Source organism: Centropristis striata, chromosome 5, assembly GCF_030273125.1.
Source record: "Centropristis striata isolate RG_2023a ecotype Rhode Island chromosome 5, C.striata_1.0, whole genome shotgun sequence".
In the NCBI taxonomy this organism is placed as follows: Eukaryota; Metazoa; Chordata; class Actinopteri; order Perciformes; family Serranidae; genus Centropristis; species Centropristis striata.
In genome coordinates, this window is record NC_081521.1 from 42,015,386 (window position 1) to 42,037,594 (window position 22,209).

Genomic DNA, 22,209 nt, shown 5'->3' on the forward strand with positions numbered 1-22,209 from the left:
GAAAAGAAAACACAACAAACTGAGTTTTGTAGCAGCTGTCTTCAATAAAATAAAATAAAAACAATGGTGACATGCAGTAACGCAGCATTTCATTCTTTCTACCAACTGACCTCATGTTGTTCTGCTTGAAATATAGTTTAGACGGATTTCAGAATAAAGGCCTCCTATAAGAAGTGAGGAGCATTTATGGGTACAAGTCAGGAACCGGCCTACCTTACATATCTCAAGGGTGCTGAGTCCAAAAAAAATGGTTCCCAAGCGAAATTTTGAGTATATGACCTTCTAATTTGCATATCAATATGGCGGCCATTGGTCGTTGGACCATTTCCCCTTAGTTTTTTTGTAAGTAGACAATCAAAGATGAGGAAATTAAGTTTCTGGATCTATAGTCTAGAGTCAGAGCAAGGATATAGTGGAGGCTCACTGTCTTTATATATATATATATATATATATGTATATATATATATATATATATATATATATATATATATGCATATTTTAAATGTTCCAGTTGGTATTTTGCATATATATATATATATATATATATATATATGCAAAATACCAACTGGAACATTTAAAAGTGATATTGATTGAATATTTATGTCAGCCTTAAAAAAATGACAGAAATAATGCCTAATTTCACCTTAAAAGTTGGTATTTTGCATATATATATATATATATATATATATATATATATATATACATAAAAAGCCACTGAGCCTCCACTATATCCTTGCTCTGACTCTAGACTATAGATCCAGAAACTTAATTTCCTCATCTTTGATTGCCTACTTACAAAAAAACTAAGGGGAAATGGTCCAATGACCAACGGCCGCCATTTTGATATGCAAATGAGAAGGTCAAAAACTTAAAATTTCGCTTGGGAACCATTTTTTTTGGGATTCAGCACTCTTGAAATAAGTAAAGTAGGCCGGTTCCTGACTTGTACCCATAAATGCTCCTCACTTTCACTTTTTGGACAATTCCATCTAGACTATTATGAACCGATTATGATTATTATTATGATCAGACAAATGCTCCAAATGATGGAAACAGACTCTGATCTGGTTTTCACACTGTGGTTCAACCTTTGGACACCAGAGGGAAGCAGAGAATCAACATCACACTTTCATTTTATTTTTGGCCTGCAGTCAATATGTTCACAGCAGTGAAATGCATGAAAATACACACATTATTAGAGTTTGTGTTAATGCTTTTCATGATGCTTTCTTCTGGCTCTTCTGATGCTAATCAGCTGCTCCACAGCAGCTCTTCTCCCTCTGGTCTAGAGGTACATCTCAAAAAATTAGAATTTCATGAAAAAGTTCAATATTTTTTGTCAATCATTTCAGAAAGTGAAACTCATACATTATATAGATTCATTCATACGCATAGAGTGAAATATTTCAAGCCTGTTTTTCTTTTAATTTTGATAATTCTGGCTTAGAGATAATAATAAAAACATAAAACTCAGTGTCTCAGAAAATTAGAGTCCACTGTGTTTTCTGAAGTCAACAGTCAACATATCAGCCATCTAGCAGGACATTTAGAGTCTTCATGCTTCCACAAGCTCCCAGGAGATGCTGCTTTCATTCTCCAGCAGGAATATATATATATATATATATATATATATATATATATATATATATATATATATATATATAACGTAACGCTCCAACTCAATGCTTCCAGCGGGCAGTCCACAAACCAATGGGTGACGTCACGATCACTACTCTATTATATCTACACTACCGGTCAAAAGTTTTAGAACACCCCAATTTTTCCAGTTTTTTATTGAAATTCAAGCAGTTCAAGTCAAATGAACAGCTTGAAAGGGTCCAAAGGTAAGTGGTGAACTGCCAGAGGTAAATAAAAAAAGGTAAGCTTAACCAAAACTGGAAAATAATGTACATTTCAGAATTATACAAGTAGGCCTTTTTCAGGGAACAAGAAATGGGTTAACAACTTAACTCTATGGAGTCTTGGGCTATTTGGTCCATTTTTAATTATTTTCATGTCTTTGTAAGTCATTTTGTGTCTTTTTTGGTCATTTTGTGTCTTTTGGTGTCTTTTTTTAGTCATTTTGTGTCTTTTTTAGTCCTTTAGTCCAACATAAAATGTGATTTTGAATCTTTTTTTTACTTTCAAAACACTATCATGCTCAATAAAGAATTTTAAATGTTGCAAATGTGCATTAATTTCAGAGTACACTGAGACATTAAACTGCATCATTTTCAATTAAATTCTGGAAAAGTTGGTGTGTTCTAAAACTTTTGACCAGTAGTGTATATAGTCTATGGTCTTATATATATAATATATATAGTCTATGGTCTTATATATATAATATATATAGTCTATGGTCTTATATATATATAATATATAAGACCATAGACTCTACTGTATATCATACAGTAGAGTCTATGGTCTTAACGTAGATCCTCATGACCTGATGATGCCAGCAGGGAAACGAGGGACCTCAGAAACACAAATTCACCATTTGAAGGTATTTTATTTAGTAAATATTTAATAAAGAGTCCTCTCTAGCCACTGGGTGTCTCTGAGCTGTAGATCCAGCTGTGATCACTCCTCAGCAGGTTATAGATTATTATTATAGAGTTATAGCTGCCCGTCTCTGAGCCTGCGTGGCTTCATCCAGGTCAGTGGGTGCAGCGCTGCTCCTCCTCATGTCACTCTTGGACTGACCTACTTTTCTTACCCGATAGAGATCAGAGTGGGAGCACTTTGTGCATTTATTCCTGTTGTAAAGCTCCTCAGCGCATGATTTAGTAAGACACCAGGGAAATTTATGTAATATTTCATTTTTTGCTGGCCTGACATCACTGCAAACAGAAGATTGAGGGATTTAGAATTAGTAATCCATTGATTCTACATTCACAGGCATGTTGAAACCAAAGGACTGAATAACTGGTGGAACAGAGGTGTGTGTGTGTGTGTGTGTGTGTGTGTGTGTGTGTGTGTGTGTGTGTGTGTGTGTGTGTGCACATACTTGCTTTTTAAATCGTACACAAGAACAATTTAAAAATGCATTTGCGGCATCCATGAATTCTTGCATAATATCCATTTGTTTTAAGGCACAAAATCCAACTAACATTTTGTGCTGTGAAATATTAATAATGAAAATGGAAGGGCAAATACATTTTTGTAAATGTGGAAGAAAAATGTTCTTCTTATTACTTAATAATTTTTAAAGTTTACACAAGATCATTAGGTTGAAGCCTACATAAAAAATGAACCTGGACACTATCAAGAACACAGAGACTGGCAGACACAAATCACTTCTCAGGGTCTTTTAATTTGGTCCAAGGATCAATCAGACAGGCAGAGGTACAAAATCAGGAGGCTAAGACTTGGAAACTAGGAACAAAATGTCAGACATAAGAAACTCTCTGACATAAAACACTCCTTGGAGTGTCTGTTAGTCCAACCAAACGCTGAACAAGACATTTACTGAACAAAACGTTCAAATAAACTGTCATTAAGGTAAAATACAGTGAAAGGGTCAAAGTTATGAGACCAAACCGCTAAACGTCCTCTTTTATATCTATATAACGTTATATATAACTTTATTGACACGTTGCCGTGGATACGCATTGTTCTGCTTCTCTCCTGGTGACGGCTCGCCTTGTTAGTGACCTGTCAATCAAAGGTAGCCCCGCCCCAAATCCTACGATTCTTTATCTTCTATTTTCTTCTAAATGGGGCCATTATTAGAACTATTGACATCAGATTGTCTTGAAGACGATTTTTTACTGCAACTGAGACCATAGTGTTGTCCTGAAAAAAATTCTGAGGCAATAAATCAAGTGAGAAGTTTTCTCATTTTGCATTGAAATTAATGGACAGAAATGTTTTTGCAGCCAAACTTAGCGCCCCCTGCTGGAATATTTGGTAGAATGCAGGCTAAAACACTTCCTGGTTTGCCTCCCTGCTCAGACCTGAGAGAAATGCAGAGACGATAAACAACATAATTAATAGTAAAAAAATAATAGGTATAATAGGTAAGGTATTATTTATTGTTTTGTCATTGCTGCAGAGTTACAGCTGTCTGCTGATCCAGATGTTCTGGAAGCATCCTCATCGTGATCGGCTGAGGAAAATAATAAGGGACTGATGTTGCTGGGAGGGGGGGGGGGGGGGGGGGTGATTCCAGATCTGCGTCACATGTGAGTCACAGATCGTGACGGCGTCCTCTTCATCAGCTCAGCGTGGAAGGAGCACTGACATCAGACTACAGACTGGATCCAGTCAGTCTGTGTTGGTGTAGCTCAGTAGCTAATGAGGCGTTCAGGGCTGCTGCACACACACACATCAACACGTCTCAGGGTTTATCCCACTAGCCCCGCCCCCCTCGCCTCTGGTTTGTTAGCCTCTGTTTACCTCAGTGTTAATCCTCTCCCCCTCCTCCCTGCTCTCTCTGCTCCTCCTCTCCTCTCAGAGCCAGCAGGCTGCTATTTGATCCAGACTCTTGTTACATGATCTGCTGGAACACATCGCTCCTCGCTCCTCGCTCCTCGCTCCTCGCTCCTCGCTGCTCCATGGCTGCTCGGCTCGTTCTCGCTTCGCGGTGCCGAGAGCACGGGAGGATGCCGGCGCCACGCTGACCCCTCGTCGTCTGGCGTTCCTTCCCCTTCCCCTCCTCTAATCTCCCCCGTCCACCCCTCCGTCCCCCTGCCCTCCCCTCAGCCCCGTAGAGACCCCTCACCCTCCATCCTGATTCATGCTGCCCCCCCTCGACAATGAGACCATGCATTAACTGGCTGCAGCCTCTCCTCCTCTTGATCTCCTCCACCTCGCTTACACAGGGCCACAACTGTCCATCCAGCTGTTTGTGTCCAGACCACCACACGGTGGACTGCACTGACCAGGGTCTCACCAGGGTCCCGGACTACATCCCTCTGGATGTCCGCCGTCTCCTGCTGTGCAACAACTGGATTCCCTGGATCCCTTCTGACTTCCTGGTCCTCTACACTGATCTGGTCTACCTGGACCTGAGGAACAACTCCCTCTCCCAGCTGGAGCCAGGGACCCTGAGCACCTCCTCTAGATTGGTCTTCCTGGACCTGGGGAGCAACAACCTGACAGAGATCACCTCAGGAACCTTTGGGGAGTCCAGGAGTCTGATCAAACTCCGACTGGGGAACAACCCCTACCTGAACATGGTGGGCAAGGACGCTTTCACAGGGTTGACTTCTCTGAGAGAGCTGGAGATGGAGAGGAATGGTCTCACATCTCTGGACGTCATGGTCCTGGAGTCCCTGCCCTCCCTGCGGTTGCTGCGTCTGGAGGGAAACCCCTGGCTCTGCAACTGCCACTTTGCCAAACTGTTTGTTTGGCTGACAGAAAACCGCCACAAGCTCCCGAAGGGTAAGCTGCTTAACCATCAGACTCCACTCCACTCTGTGTCCCAGGCCAGTGTAGAAGACATCCAATCATTCCCCCGTCATACATTGACTCATAACATCTGATTCATTGGGTTCGATGGCAGACACAGTGGATGACAACAATCCTCCATTAGTCCATTGGTTCAGGCCCCAAATCTATCACAGCGCCACCATCTGGGAGGCAAAGTCTGTTTTATTTAGCTGTGTTTACACTGAAAAAAGGAAAAGTTGGGTGAACTCAAAATTTCAAGGCAACAAACTTCGATAAAATTTTAAGTCGGACAATGAAACAAAATATTTTAAGTTTTAGATTTTACAATTACAATTTCACATTGTAATAACTTTTAATCCTTACTTCTGCTAACTTCTGCAATGTGCTGAATTGGCACAATTGTAACGCCGCTATGAAATGTTAGCTAATGTTGCGACCACAATTTTGAGTTAGCATTGATACGCTAATGGCTACTCTTGTAGCTGTAACAAGCAGCGCCGCTAGCATCAGTTAGCCGCTAGCATCAGTTAGCCGCTAGCTTTCGCTAATGAATTTCACCGCTTTCCCGCATTTCCCAACAAAGAAATAAGAGTTATCAGAACTATTGTCCCTTGTTGTGAACCCCAACTTAAAGATATAAGTAACAACAACTCACCAACTTGTTTTTGAGCAGACAACTGGCTTCCTTTGTTGTGCTAACTTACATTATTGCCCTAAATGTCAATAATTTATATTTCCAAGTTTTACCAACTTAAATCACTGTTTTAGGCCAAAAAATACAAGTTGGCTTTTTTGCAGTGTGGTCAGTGTGTTGAGGCCTAACTAGCTCAATCATTAATGTAATATTGGTTGTTACTGTGATAGTTAACATGTTTAGCCTAATTAACCCATAAGAACCCAGACCAGTTATCCTTAAAGGAAAGTTATGGGGGATATACCAACATTTCTGATGTGTTTTCAAAAACACTATCCCTAAATGTCAAAGATCTGTGATGTGACATAAACAAGTCAACATCATCCTCATCCACATGTGTGTGTGTGTGTGTGTGTGTGTGTGTGTGTCAGCTGTGCAGCAGGCTTCCCTTCAATGCATCGGTTCCTCAGACATGAATCTCAGACATGAATCAGGTCTTCTGAGGCTCAGAAAGCTCTCTGAGCGTCATCATGGAGGCTATGTGCTCCTCAGGGCTTCTTCCAGCTGCTGAACCTGTTAGATGTTTGTCCCAAAGTAACAAGTTGTTCCTAATTTATTTAGTAAACAAATGTAGTGTAAATTTACTACCTCTCTGAGTGAAAAAAGTGGATTAAAGACCAAGTCAAAGTTCCTTTTAGTTTTCTTTATTATCACACTCTGCCTAGCTACAGCGGAGGAGAACTTTGTTAATTTCAAGGCTGCTGAAAAAAGTTGTTCCTCCAATGAAGCCTTGTTCTCTCTGGCTTCTCTGTCCGTGTGTAGGATCATTTATTTATTTATTTCGAATGTTCCAGCATGTGCACATTTTCCCGGCAACGAGCACGCTGCTAAGTCTACTTTTTAACCTTAAAAGGATACATTATTTATTGTTGCTTTTATGTATGTATTCACTATTTCTATATATACATTTTAACCTTTATCTACGTTTTTACAACCTAAACAAGTTTTATTTTATTTTGCTGTTTTATTTTGTTTTTATTTTTCTGTCTTCTTTTTTTGCTATTCGTATTTTAGTTCACATCAATATCTAAGTATAGTCTGGACCTGTAAGAACCGGTTTATCTCCTGTGTGTCAGTGTTTACAGAGTAGTTGGTGCTGCCACCACTATGTGCTGTAGCCTTCACACACCCTCCATGGGTTGTTATGTGCAGTGTTGGTCAAGTGTTTGGCAGCGTTTAGGGGCCTCTGCCACCAGGATGAATGTGTGTTAATGGGTGAATGAGTCAGTCTGTAGTGTAAAGAGCTTTGAGTGGTCGTAAAGACACTAGAAAAGTGCTATAAAGTGCAGGTCCATTTACTTTTACCATTACTGATTACTTCTCCAAGAAAGTCATCAAGTTACTTTACTGATTACTTATTTTCAAAAGTAATTAGTTACTTTAATTACTTTACTTAGTTACTTTTCAAAAACATGATGCACAACCTTTCAGCCTAATTCTATTCTTTCTGCATATTCCATCATATAAAATTGGATCAAATTAAACAGTCGTATTCTCTTTCAAGCTATCCTGAAGATGACTTTCTCTGCGGCAGCTTGACGCGCTTTTGGTCGGTATTTTTTCTACGATGCCTCAGAATGATTCAGTCTACAGTTGAAATGGGAAATATGTCTTGAAAACATAGCCAGAGACGAGCTCGTTCACTAAGTCCTGTCGCTCTTCAGTCTGTTTTCATGTGTTCAGCAGCAGGTTTAGGGCCTGTAGGAGGTTTGCTGGTTGAACTGGTGTGGTAGCTGCAGCATCATGTCTGTGGAGGATCCAGGACGTCTCAATCAGTTTCACATTCCTGTGCCGGTTTGCTGGGTGCTTAGTCAGATTTGTGGTGGAATTTTTTGCTGTAGATAAAAGTTTTCTTCCCACTCAGAGTGTACAGCAGACACAAATGTTTTTGTACCTTTTTACCGAGTCAAACTCAAAGTAATTTGGATACTTCCAGGCATTAAACGCTACATCGTCATGCTCTCTCCTACACTCAGTCTCTAGTGAAACAATGTTTGTTACCACTGACGTCGCATTGCTCAGACGTGATTGTCATGAGACACTCTCACAAACAGAATCAAGGTTTAGTAACCCAGTAACGCAGTAGCCCACTTTCAGGACAGTAACATTCATCTAATTACTGTTACTAACTTGACGCATTACTTGAAAAAAGTAATCTAACGCGTGACTTCTCTCATGAAGCAGACGGGACGGAGAACACCAAACACAGACAGCAGCCAGGTGTTCTGAGAGCATGTTACTGGTCAAGTTGTCAGTTAAATGTGATGCAGCTGCTTTAACTTGATGCTCAGCGTTGGACGTGTTGCCTTGATGTCTCTGACTGATGCTGTCAGGTTGAGAGATTCAGTTTCTTTTGTTATTTTCCAGATCCTTGATGGCAAATTCAGCCTTTACATTTACCAAAGCTACATCCACGTTTTCTGTTGTCAGGCTGTAACAGACTAGAGTCTCACCTGGTGGTCGTAGCTGCTGTTGTTGGTCGGTTAATATATATATTATATAATATATAATATATAAGGCTTCAGCTACTTTATACACACATACATGTAATGGGCTGCAGCAGCTCTCTGAGCAGGAAGCTGGATGTGTTTGAGGTCTTTGTGACTTTTATAAACTACATCTGTCATGGCCACTGTACTTTCTGCTCTTAGATCACTTAAACAACATGAGTAACTTGAAGACAGTGGAAGTGGAGCAGCCTCTTTGTTTCTAACTAGGCCATTGTGGTTGTTGAGCTTTAAATAAGAATGAGTTACAACATCCTACACACTGTAAACACAACCCGCTGCTGCTGCGTTGGTCGGGTCAACCAGGAACCAGAAACATGCTTTATTCATTACTGCAGCACCACACGGACACCAGATAGATAACAGGAAACACACACACACACACACACACACACACACACACATATTTACATTTTTTAAATGGGTTAGGAATTAGAGAATATTTGTATGTATGCATGTATATATTTGTTTACATGTGACAAGTTATTTGTACCTGTCTCTGTGCCTGTGTGTGTGTGTGTGTGTGTGTGTGTTTGTGTGTGTGTGTGTGCGTGTGTGTGTTCTTGTACTTCCTACATAGTGAGGACTGGAACACGTTTTTAACCAACAGAGTGAGGACTTTTTTGCGAAGTGAGGACCTAATTTCTTTAAAGGCTTAATGAGGGTTCAGACTTTGTTTTAGGTTACAACTGGTTTATGTTCGGGTTGGACATGTAGTGGTGATGGTGAAAGTTAGGGTAAGGGGCTAGGGTACTCATTATTCCAATGAGGGCCTCACACTGATAGAAGAACAAGGATGTGTGTGTGTGTGTGTGTGTGTGTGTGTGTGTGTCTATCCATCTCTGGTCTGGCTGCCTGTTGGAGCACCATGTGACTGGAATATCACCAAGTGATGAGGTCACTGAGTCCCTTTTCATGTGGAAAACCCCTTCTGGTCTTAGTGACTCACACACACACACACACACACACACACACGGTGCCAGCACACACACACACACACACACACACGGTGCCAGCACACACACACACACACACACACACACACACACACACACACACACACACACACACATGGTGCCAGCACACACACACACACACACACACACACACACACACGGTGCCAGCACACACACACACACACACACACACACACACACGGTGCCAGCACACACACACACACACACACACACACACATGGTGCCAGCACACACACACACACACACACACACACACACACGGTGCCAGCACACACACACACACACACACACACACACACACGGTGCCAGCACACACACACACACACACACACACACACACGGTGCCAGCACACACACACACACACACACACACACACTCCAACATGCAGTTGACAATGATGTCTAGCGACTCGTGGGTGCAGCAGCTCGACAGAATTGAGGATAAAGGAAGAGTTCCTCTGTGGACAGAAAGCTCTCTGGGACTAAAACACACTGCTGGATTATAAAATCAGTGTTTATTAATTATGGCTGCAGAGAATATAACCAACCACACATTCAAAAATAAATGTAGTTTTAATTCCATTTCAAATTATTCAATACAATTTCAAATAATATAATCTAAATACAATTCTTATTGCAATTATTCAAGTCAGCAGTTCAAATTCAAATATAACTTAAATTTAAATGAGATAAAATCAGTTCCTTGTAACATATATATATATATATATATATATATATATATATAACTACTCATACATTAGCATTTGTCTGGAGTCTGTTTGTGTCCACATGATGAATGAATGAACCAATATTCACTCTTCTTTTACTTCTGGTTTTGTCTCCATTAACTGAGGAATATATTAGCCTGTGGGGACACCGAGCAGCTGACTGATTTTACAATATGGCCTGCAGCATAGAGTAGATTTTCATTTTTCCCAATCGTCATAGTCATTTTTTAAATTGTCTAATAAAGGTGTACAGCCATCAGGCTGTCTGATTCTAACAGAGCTAACAGACTAATAATGTCCCCTCAGGGAGAAATAAAGTCATTTTGAATTTTGAATTTGAATTACAACATGTAAACAGAGATGTTGACTGTAGAAAGCCTCTGAACCGACCAGTGGTCGACTAAGTCAGCTATTCTCAACCTTGGGGTTGGGACCCCAATTGGGTTCGCGAGATGATTTCTGGGGGTCGCCAAATAATTTTGAACACAACATTTTTGGTCATTTTGTATTTTTTTAGTCATTTTGTGTCTTTTTTTGGTCATTTTGTGTCTTTTTTTGGTCATTTTGTTTCCTTTTTTGGTCATTTTGTGTCTTTTTTTAAGTAATTTCGTGTCTTTTTTGTAATTTTGTGTCTTTTTTTTTGGTCATTTTGCGGGTTTTTTTGGCCTTTTTTCGTCTTTTTTTGGTTATTTTGTTTCCTTTTTTTGGTCATTTTGTTTCTTTTTTGGGTGATCTGAACTGTGCGTGTGAGATTGTGTTCAGTGAGCCGGGGCCGCGGACAACATGCATGTTAAATTGGGGGTCGCGACTCAAAAAGGTTGAGAACTCCTGGTCTAGAGGCTAACTGAGTGGCTCCCCAATAAAGATTCTCTTTTTTTTTTTTAGCAAATGGCAGTGTTACACTTTTTTTTTGTTTTTTGTGTTGTAATTGGTTATAATTATGGTTATGTTCATGTCGAGAAAAAAAAAAGAGAATTTAAAGAGTTTAATGATGTGAAACTTTTTTCATCAAAAACCACTAAAATTAGTTAATATTTGTTGTGTATTGCACTGTGATATAATTACCACATATCTTTAATGCAGTGGAAATATTTTTTCAGTTAAGTACCCCCTAACCAGGGCAAAGCATTTTTGGTTGAAAAAAAAAAGCCTTAAAAACCGAGCGCCGTGCCATCAGTGTCTGATTTATTAAACTTTGGAACTGATAAACACATACAAAATTCAAACATTTGAAAAAAAACCTATTTCAAACATTTTAAATGTTAATAATCCATGACTAAATTCTCATCACTAAAATGTAGTATTTATTTTTAAAGGATTTTTGCATGGATGCTGCTTTTTAAATGTGTATTTTAAAATCTCACGTCCCCCTGGAGTGCCTTCAGGGACCCCCAAGGGGACGCACACCCCCGTTTGAGAACCACTGCTGTAGTGAATAGGTCCTTATGACGAGACGGAGAGCAAGTGATGCACGATTCATGGTGCTGTCAGTGGAGTTTGCCCCAATATATAAAGCTAAGTGTAAAAAGGGAAGTAAGTAACTTGAGTATGAAAAGGCTGTAATGTGATCTGGAGGCTCCGCTAACGTTACTGTAACTCAGCTGCAGGTCAGGAAACAGAGAAACCTCACTCTAGATTTTGCACGAATAATCATGTTTCCCACATCAAAGATCAAAGCAATCAACAGAATTAACTGCAGCTGTTAATGTTCAGAAAGAGTGACAGCAGCCAGAGGTGGACTGAAATTTCTGGCCTCGAACAGAAAGCATTTTTGGCAAAACCATAATACCTATCATTGATCCGACTTCACTTTGAGCGTCCTGAGTTCTTCCTGAACGTCTACATATGGTTTTTTTTAAGAAAAATTTAAAAATAGCTTTGTTAGAGTGATCTAAAAAAACTGTTCCATCTTCCCTTTTTCCGAAATCTTCCTGCGTTTTTAATATGGGAGCCAATGAGGCTGTTGGTGGTGTTGGTGGATCATCTGTGCATCCTACGCCCAAACTATAACTCTGACAGCTTTACCAGAGGATTGTGAGTGAGAAGACTAATTTTCCTACGTTTCTATGTATAAATTATTTCTGTAGAGTGGAATTTGCGGCCTGGAGCGCAGTTTTCAAATTTATTTTTTGACAGTTTTTTCTCTCCCTCTACACTCTGGCGATGACATCACACACTCTGACACGAACATTCCGTGCAATACACACCCGTTATAATCTCAGAATTTCTCCAAAAATGATCATGGTCATTGAACAGGGATTGATAAAACACTATATGACCAATCGAAACGTGGATTAATACACCGATACACAAGACTTGTGTCTACTGTTTAAAGTTTAAATGGAGTCTCTAGCTGAAATTATGCCAGAGAAGTAAAAAATCTCCAATTATTGTTCTTTTTCGCTCATTTTCTTTCGGCCGTCCCATTCATTTCAATGCAAAATTTTGGGCAGTTTTTCGCGACTTACGTCGCGAAAAATTCATATTCTGTAGAGAAAAGTAATAGCACACTGATCCCGATCAAACTACACGTTTTGATATATAATTTGTCCTGCAACTCTTCGACTTGCAGGACTAGTAGCGGGACGAAATTGCGTCCGCAAGAGGAAGAAGAAGAAATCCACAGTATAACAGTAGTGCAGCACTGGTCCCTACAGATATTGCTGTAGGGACCAGTGCTCGGTGCGATTGCCCCGAGGCCCTAATTAAAATGTTTATTTGATAGGGAAATTATTATCTAGATAGTATCAAGTATGTATATTTTAGTAAGTTATTGTTTTGTTTCTATTGGGTTTAACTGCTTTCTATGTTATAAAGGTGCCTTATGAATAGTTTATTGTTATTCTGGTTAATATTATAATGATACCAATGACTGAGCTGGTTCCTGGTTGTGTCCTCAGGTCTGGAGGGGATGGAGTGCTCTCTGCCTCTGGACGGCCGGCGGGTTCCTCTCTCTCTACTGTCTGAGGAGAGCTTCAGGGAGTGCCGTGGGACTCTCACCCTCACCGACTTCCTCATCGTCATCTTCTCCGGTATCTCCGTCTCAGTGGCCGCCATCGTGGCCAGCTTCTTCCTGGCTTCCACCGTCCACTGCTTCCAGCGCCTCAGCAAGGGCAGCAAAGGAGATGAAGAGGAGGGCAACGACTGATGGGAAGGAAAGGGATTCTAATGGAATAAAAATATTTGATACAAAACTCCTGCTCAAAACTTGACAAAACATGAGAGTGTTAGTGGTGAAAACGCCACATCAAGAGAGCATCACAGTCACTGAAACCACCAGATAGACCTGATTCAGTAAACAGGTTCATCACTGAATGTAGCAGTTTCTCCTCCAGCGTTCAGTCCTACAGCAGGACGGATCAGAGCTGTGGCTGGTTGGTGGAAACACAAGAGCTCTGGCAGCGCACAGCAACGTTTCAAGAGAAATGTATGCAGTCCTGGTCATAAGAATCAGATTGGTATGAATCCAGATGGAGGTGAATGTTGCCATTATAGGTTATTAAAATCATCTGCAGGCACTGAGAGAGGTAAACATATTGTTCCCTGTGGTGCATGTTGGAGCGCTGACCAGTAAAACCTCACTTCTCTACTGTTGGAGGTCTGATAAATATAAGCTACATTATAAGCTAGATCAGACCCAGTATGGAGCTGTAACTGGTGCCAGGGTCAGCCTACAGGTTCATTAGTCTTTAGAGATCTATTGGTCACTGTGATAGATAAGGCAATCATAGATCCATACATTATTGCCATGATATGGCAGACTGCACTATGGACCCTGACAGACTAGACACCAATGACAGAACACACAAGTTACTGTGTTCATCTTTACATGCGTACAAGAGTGATGTCACTACTGGACACAGCACAAGACAAGCAATGGACCAATGATTGATATCAGTCAAAAGGGTCCTTGTCAGATCCAGTCCAGGTAGCTGAGCTTTGTTTGGGGGAAAAAAGTCAGAATTTAAAAATTCAGCTTCCCCCTCTCTGTCTGAAGCTCCTCTAACCAAGACCATATGCACATGTTTCATGCTTTAGCTGTAACAGCGTCATTTAAATGATCCTGATCGTGGTTCCAGTAATACTGTAAAGCAGCACAACAATGATAATTATAATCCTATATTCTTTGCAGACTTGTAGGTTTGGTGCTAGCGGTTGTGCCATGAGGAGCAGCTGCTAGCTTAGTGGGAGCTGTTGGCTACTGTTAGCACAAGGCTAAACTATTAGCAACATTTGCTCTCCATCTCTGAAATGCTTCAGTCATTTTGACACAGGTTTTAATGCACTCATTATCAGACTTTTTTTGGCATTAAATCAGACTTTGACCATCTGAAGGGACATCCATGTAAATTTGCATCTGTGAAGCAGCCAATAGAAACACTTCCTCTCTGTGATTGGCCAAAGTCTCCTGTCACTCACTAGATTGTCTCAAACAGAGCCAAGAGGAGATGCAGTAGTCTTGTTTACTCTCTGACCACTTGAATTACAATATGGTAAAAAGGTTATTATGGATTTTTTTGCCAAGTGACACTAAAATAAAACTGCCTACCTCAGCTTTAAGGACTTTAAGAAAAATTGAATTAAATTTAAACAAGCTCCATCAGGGCACCAGGCTAACTGGCTCTCCTTACTGAAAGGGTTCAGACAACCAGCACAAAGTTTAGAACCGCCAAAAAATTGACAAGCAACACAACCGATTGATAGGTTTTCCACTGTAACTGCACTACTGATACGTTCTTTACAGAATTAACAATGTGCTTTTTTAATTCAAATGAAAAGTCACAAAGTGAAGTAGTACTTAAAGCCCTCAGTGCTCCGACAGCTTGTTTCTTCTATGGTGTCTATGAAACAGAAAGTCTAAACCATCTATTGGTGTAACTGATCCAGATCATGTGGGCTCTCCTCTTTACATCCATCACACGCTGCCTGAGTCCAGACCTTTGTTTACTGTGATGTGAAGTGAGAAACTCTGCTGTGATGCCAGACTGACTCACAGGCAGCATGACTGTTTCCTCACGTCACAGTATTCAATTCAGTCAACGGACGGACGAACGCCATCAGCACGCTGCTGTCAGCTGTTGGATGTTTACATAGGAGGCATGTGTAGATAATGTCATAAATTCCTGATAATGTAATAAAAATCTGCACTTGAGTCCATTGAAAATGTAATAAAACCTGATAATGTAATAAAGTGCATTTCCCAATAATGTAATACACTTTTTACCAATAATATAATAAAGTATAACATTAATGGAGGTTATTACTGATAATGTAATAATTCCCCAATATTGTAATAATTTAACAGCAGACCACCCATTACTTGGGTTCAAGTGGAGATACTGTATAGGCCAGTAGTTCTCAACCTTTTTGAGTCGTGACCCCCAATTTAACATGCATGTTGTCACACGCACAGTTCAGATCACCCAAAAAAGAAACAAAATGACCAAAAAAAGGAAACAAAATGACCAAAAAAGACACAAAATGACCAAAAACACAGAAAATGACCAAAAAAAGGAAACAAAATGACCAAAAAAGACACAAATTGACCACAAAATGATTTTAAAAAAGGCACAAAATGACCAAAAAAAAGACATTAAGTGACCAAAAAGACTAAAACACATGAACACTTTAACACAGTGGAGACAGAGCTGACCCCCAGAAATCATCTCGCGACCCCAATTAGGGTCCCGACCCCAAGGTTGAGAATAGCTGGTGTAGGCAACACTAGCTCAAGAGCTCTAGCGCCACCAACAGGTCAAAGTTGAATGTTTATTAACTTTTGACCCGTTCATCCATTTTTATCAAAGGATGTATCACTGGAACCCTTACAGGGCCACCCCCAGCTCAATGCATCCTCAATGGGGTTTTTCGGCCATATTGGATTTTCCGCCATCTTTGATTTGAACAAAAACCTTCCATTAATGTTATACTTTATTACATTATTGGTGAAAAGTGTTTTACATTATTGGGAAATGCACTTTATTATATTATCGGGAAGTTATTACATTATCAGGTTTTATTACATTTTCAATGGACTCACATGCAGATTTTTATTACATTATCGGGAATTTATTACATTATCAGGTTCTCCAGGCATGTCATCTCATTATCACCTGAAATGGTTTCAGCTTCACTTCAATTTTGGAGTTTCTCAGTTGTGTCAGTTCATAAACAGGAGTCGATTTTCAAAAAGACCATTTTAGGGAGCTGGGGGTCTGATTTACTGGGGACCTCAGTCGGCCCTTGTCTCATTAGCTGTCGTTTCTCCTGATAAAGATTTGATAAAAGTTATTATGCAGAAACAAAGGCTTGAAGATCAGCAGAAATCTATGGGTCATATCACATCAACACCACTTCCATATTTTGCCACGGTATATTTTTATGTTGTACCCTTTAACATTATATGGACATATCTGTGTGTGTGTGTTTAGGATGTTTACATGTGGCGGTTCTGTCAGCCTGAAAGACTCTGAGTCACAGTTTGCAGTCACTTGGGTGCCAACTACATGTACATTTTGTAATCTCCAATTTGAAAGGGCTTTATGTGTTATGATTACTGAGGATGAACGAGGATTATCAGGACATTTCAGTGTGGGTGACAACGGAAAACAGAAAAGATTTAATAAAGATATTTTGCTTCAAAATGCAAATGTTTTTCGTCCATTTTGTCTTATAAAAGTGCTCCAGTATCTGCTAACCTCTCATATTTTTTTAATTACCATCGGCTGTATCTTTCATACAAACCGTTTATGAAAACAAGACGTAACAGATGAAGCTATGCAAGACTGAACTTCATACTGGATGAATGGATTAACATGATGGAGACAGGACATCTGCAGCTGGTCGTCCTATAGCACTGATACTGGCAACTAGTGCAGGATATACACTGTCTGCTGCTACAACTATAGGATACGGATACATCTTTAGCATGGATGATGGATGGATGGGTGGATGGGAGGGTGGATGGATGGATGGGTGGATGGATGGATGGATGGATGGATGGATGGATGGATGGATGGATGGATGATGGATGGATGATGGATGGGTGGGTGGATGGGTGGATGGATGGATGGATAGATGGATGGGTGGATGGATGGATGGATAGATGGGTGGATGGATGGATGGGTGGGTGGGTGGGTGGGTGGGTGGATGGATGGATGGATGGATGGATGGATGGATGGATGGATGGATGGATGATGGGTGGGTGGGTGGATGGATGGATGGGTGGGTGGGTGGATGGATGGATGGATGGATGGATGGATGGATGGATGGATGGATGTTCAAAGTGTCACACAACAATGTGTAGCAGTTGAACTGGTGTGAAGGTGTGAGTACATACTCTGTTGTCACAGTGTAGAGAGTCAGACTGCATCAGCTGATGCTGAGTCATGACATCATACATGTTAAAATGACATGTATGCCTAGTTGTTGTGAAATGTATAGTTAGCCTTTAAAACCTGACTATATTGGATAGTGTTACATCAATTATTATTATTATGTTCAGCAATGGAAGCATATATAGCTGAACTAACTGTCCCTCCTTGAGTAATCCACTGAGTGCTGGATGGCTTGTATAAGCTGGCCTTTATAAACTGACCCTAAAGCCTTGTATTAAGGCCATGTATCACTTATAAACTCATGATAAACACATTAGATTTTTTTCGCTCCAGTCATGAATGAGAAAAAAATCAAAGTATTTACAGAAGCTACTGCTTCTTGAGTGCCATCCATGGAAATAGAGTTTCCCTGTAACTTTTCTACTGTCCACAGTGTTGCATAAAGTCTTTAGCTACTGTGTTCCTCCTGTGTTTGTGATTTAATTTGTTAGAATTAAAGTGACCAGAATCCTTCCAGGTACTGGTGGTTTGTGGGCATGGCTCGTCCAGATGTGGATGTCTGATAGTGGATCTGTGAAGAAGAACAGATGGTCCCTGTTCCACTTTGGGCCTGCCCTGGATTAGGTGGGGGAAGTGACATAAGAGCCAGCCAATGGGGCTTGGGGGTTTATTTGTGGCAGTGGTGAAGGATTCACATCTGCCAGGATGCTGATGGGTGGGGGGGGCTGGGGGGTGATTGTCATGTGTTTTATTATGCTCTTTCTTTGCAACATGTAGTGGATAAGGCATGGTTGGATACTTCTTAAAAAGCAAAAACATGAAAAGAGATTATTTAAACAAAGATCAGGAAGGTTCATTTAAGGAATTTAATTTAATCGTTTCCTCCAGAGAGTGATTTGTAAGACATTATCATTTACACTTAGCCACAAATATGTGTCTGTATTGGGCAAATCAGAAATCTGCTTGAAACCCGGCTTGGTTTTCCCAAGCTACATGCAAGTCAGAGTCCTCCAGGCCAATTGAGTTGTTAATGGACAAAAGTTGTGTGGTCTTTCTTGGCCCAACGCTTCATTTGGACTCTGAGAAATAATTTCCTCCAGAGAGTAGCTCAGATGAAGCCTGGATAGCTCAGTCGGTAGAGCATCAGACTTTTAATCTGAGGGTCCAGGGTTCAAGTCCCTGTTCAGGCGACTAGATTATTGTGTCCCTTGTACTCAGGACTCTATAGAAGATCAGTTGGTAATAGTAACAGAACCAAGAGCATGGCAGACCAACTCCAGGGAGTGAGGTGGCAGTTTCTGATGCAATGTTGGCAGAAAAGACACCCCTGAATGACTATGAGGCCCTTTTTTATGACATTATCCTTTACACTAAGCCACAATTATGTGTCTGTATTGGGCAGATCAGAAATGTGCTTGCAACCCGTCTTTGTTTTCCAAAGCTACATGTTAATGTTAAAATATTTTGATTATTCTGCTTCTTTTTGTGACTCCCTGGTGTCTGTCTCTGTGCGGGACGCAGGTCAAAGGTCAACCTTGATACTGTTAATCAGGCAATATGAGTTTGATACAATGAATGTTGATTTAGAAACTGTGATTACTTTGATTACATATATTTCATTTGCTTAAACTGATTAAGATTCTATAATCACAAAGAGTATATTGCGTTTCATATTTTTTAGACTTTAGAATACATTAAGACATTGAAAAAATAAGTGGCTCCAAATTATATCTGTAAGTCATAACAAGGCAGGAGGTTTTGTTGAATGTTCTGGAGAAGAGGCCAGGTCAGGACTTGATGTGCCGGCAGCAGAAGATTGTTGCCCGGTGACATGATGTGTCCCTGTATTGATTAAAACTGACCAATCAACAGATGAAGAAGGCGGGACTTCCTGGAAGAAATCTACCTTCATGTTTAGTAAACAATTGTTAGGATAAAAATTGGGTCTGAGGGAAATAGACGGGGTTCAGACTTCACGAACTTAAACCGTCTGTGTGTATCAGGGACATGGAGTTTTGGACCCGGAGATCTCTGTATTATTGCAAATTTTTTGACGTTTTGTAATAAAATTATGTTAAACTGAGAACTTGGACGTCCTCCTGCTCATCATTTCCCCATCAAAAATGGTGAGGATTCTCTGTTGGTGTCAGATTATTACATTTTCAAGGTTTCCTCAAGCTATTTTTCTAACATTAGTCAGAGTCCTCCAGGACAGAGAGAGTTGTTAATGGACAAAAGTTGTGTGGTCTTTCTTGGCTCAACGCTTCATCTGAACTCCGGGCAATCATTTCCTCCAGAGAGTAGCTCAAATGAAGCCTGGATAGCTCAGTCGGTAGAGCATCAGACTTTTAATCTGAGGGTCCAGGGTTCAAGTCCCTGTTCAGGCGACTAGATTGTTGTGTCTCTAGTGCTCAGAACTCTATTGAAAATCAATTGGTGATAACAACAGAATCCAGAGCATGGCAGACCAACCACAAGACTTTGGTGGTAGTTTCTGATGCAATGCTAGAAGAAAAATCACGCCTCAAATGACCATGAGGCCCTTTTTTTGTAAGACATTATCATTTATACTTAGCCACAAATATGTGTCTTCTGGGCAGATCAGAAATGTGCTTGCAACCCGTCTTTGTTTTCCAAAGCTACATGCAAGTCTGAGGAAATAGTCCTCAAGGGCAGAATGAGTTGTTAATGGACAAAAGTTTTGTGGTCTTTCTCAGTTGAGAAACTCAGTTGAGTTTGAAGAAGTCTGTTTAAAGTTGTCACATTTAGCAGTAAAATATCCTTAGAGAAGATTTGTTGTGGGCTACATGCAGTGGTAACCACCTTCTCTCCAGGTCCTCCGGCTTCCTCCAAAACTCCAAAAACACACGCCTGAGGTTTAATTGGTGACTCTAAATTGTCCGTAGGAGTGAATGAGAGTGTGTATGGTTGTCTGTCTCTATGTGTCAGCCTGTAATCGTCTGAAGACCAGGGTCAGGGTTCAGTGTCAGCTGGGATTGGCTCCAACCCCTCCCAGTTGGGATCAGCAGTAAAGGATAATGAATGAATGAAAGAATGAAGAGTTGTTGTTGATTGTGGTTGGAGGGATTAGACTGTGTGGTCTGAAGGGATTAGTGTTCTCACTGAGCTGATCAACTGCAGAGATGAAGCCATGCCAGCAATTACACATGGAGTTAAAAACATTATTTCATCAACACCATGGGGTTTGGACTGTGGCCTTAAGATACTGTCACACTAGACCAGAGGTCTCAACCTGATCCAGGAAAGGGCCGAGTGGCTGCAGGTTTTAGTTCCAACCAGCAAGAGAACACCTGATACGACTAATCAACCGAGTTAATTAAGGTGAGTAGATGAGTGGAGTCATGTGCTCCTGCTTGGTTGGGATGAAAACCTGCAGCCACTTGGCCCTGTCCTGGATCAGTCTGAGACCTCTGCACTAGAGAGGACTTCACACAGCCATGATAAATCATAAAACCCCTGAAATATGATTGGCCACCCCAGATCTGAGGGCTAGGTAATCAAAAAAGAATCAAGAAAAACACCTGTCAATCAATGATCACTGATCAGCTGAATTGCTGATTTAGGGTTATTTTTACATTTGCAGCTACCAAAATGATGGTTCAGCAGGCGTTTATACACATCTGAGATCAAAACTTGTTGTATCTTTGTGAGAATTTCAGTCCAGTAAGTAGAGGAAGAGGACGGTGTAATTCCCCTCTGAGTGTGTGAAAACTTTATCTAGCACTCAAAAACATTAACTACAGCAATAGCTAGCTATATATTAGCATTTAGTTTTTCTATTGTGAGGAAATATGAAATTATGTGTTTTTTTAAATTGTAGACCGAGTTAAATATGCAGAGGCAGAACACATTACACTCAAATGCCACAAATGTTTGACTTCAATACATTTTTTTATTCTGTAATTGCTTAAAATGGTTTAGGTGAAAACTGTTATTTCAGGGGTCCCAGACACCCAAGAACCCCTGTACTGCAAACAAATCCTGCCAGGACATTTACGGCTCTGTAACGTCTCCCCTCCACTATGAACGCGCCTGAAGCGAGATGCCGGATCAAATGATCCCACCAGTTTCAGGTCACAGAAGCAGAAAATTGGAGCGATTGTGGAAGCAGGACCACTATGACCAGGCCATCAGGGCGAAGCGGGATATTTGACGTCTAACACACACCTCCCACTTGGTCCGACAGACATCAAATCACTGTTCAGCAGTCATCCGCCATCACTAACTGTGCACAGTTTTGGCCCCTTATTGTAAACAAACCGGCATGCTAACTGTGCAGTGTCCGGTGCTTGTTGTAAACTGAGGTCGCTAAGTGAACACATGCTGCAGCACATACATACTGTACTGCTACAGAGCTAGCTGTGTAGCCTATTAGCACTGTGCTACTACGCAGCACTGCTGCTGTTCTGACTATCGTCTCCTCCCACCTCGCTCCATAACGCCAGACTGCACCATGAAAGAGCACGAATATCACGCCTTGGCAGGATCACTATGACTAAGGCGAAAGGCCGGCACAGATCTTTCCCGCAATATAGTGGGACATTTGCGGGA

At 40.7% G+C, this 22,209-nt stretch overlaps 1 protein-coding gene and 2 non-coding genes across 3 annotated transcripts; all 3 read left to right on the forward strand.

The window, feature by feature from the left end:
- The first annotated feature begins 4,757 nt into the window (after positions 1–4,757).
- On the forward strand, positions 4,758–15,787 carry lrrc38a (leucine rich repeat containing 38a). The gene is made up of 2 exons (XM_059333490.1): positions 4,758–5,385; positions 13,201–15,787. Exons 1-2 carry the CDS (start codon positions 4,758–4,760, stop codon positions 13,446–13,448), a joined length of 876 nt encoding a protein of 291 aa, XP_059189473.1. The 3' UTR covers positions 13,449–15,787.
- Positions 15,788–18,754: 2,967 nt separating this feature from the next.
- Positions 18,755–18,827, forward strand: trnak-uuu (transfer RNA lysine (anticodon UUU)). Its single transcript has one exon. It is a non-coding gene; the product is annotated as a tRNA-Lys (tRNA).
- A 1,124-nt stretch (positions 18,828–19,951) lies between these two features.
- Positions 19,952–20,024, forward strand: trnak-uuu (transfer RNA lysine (anticodon UUU)). The gene has a single exon. It is a non-coding gene; the product is annotated as a tRNA-Lys (tRNA).
- The last annotated feature ends 2,185 nt before the right edge of the window (positions 20,025–22,209 follow it).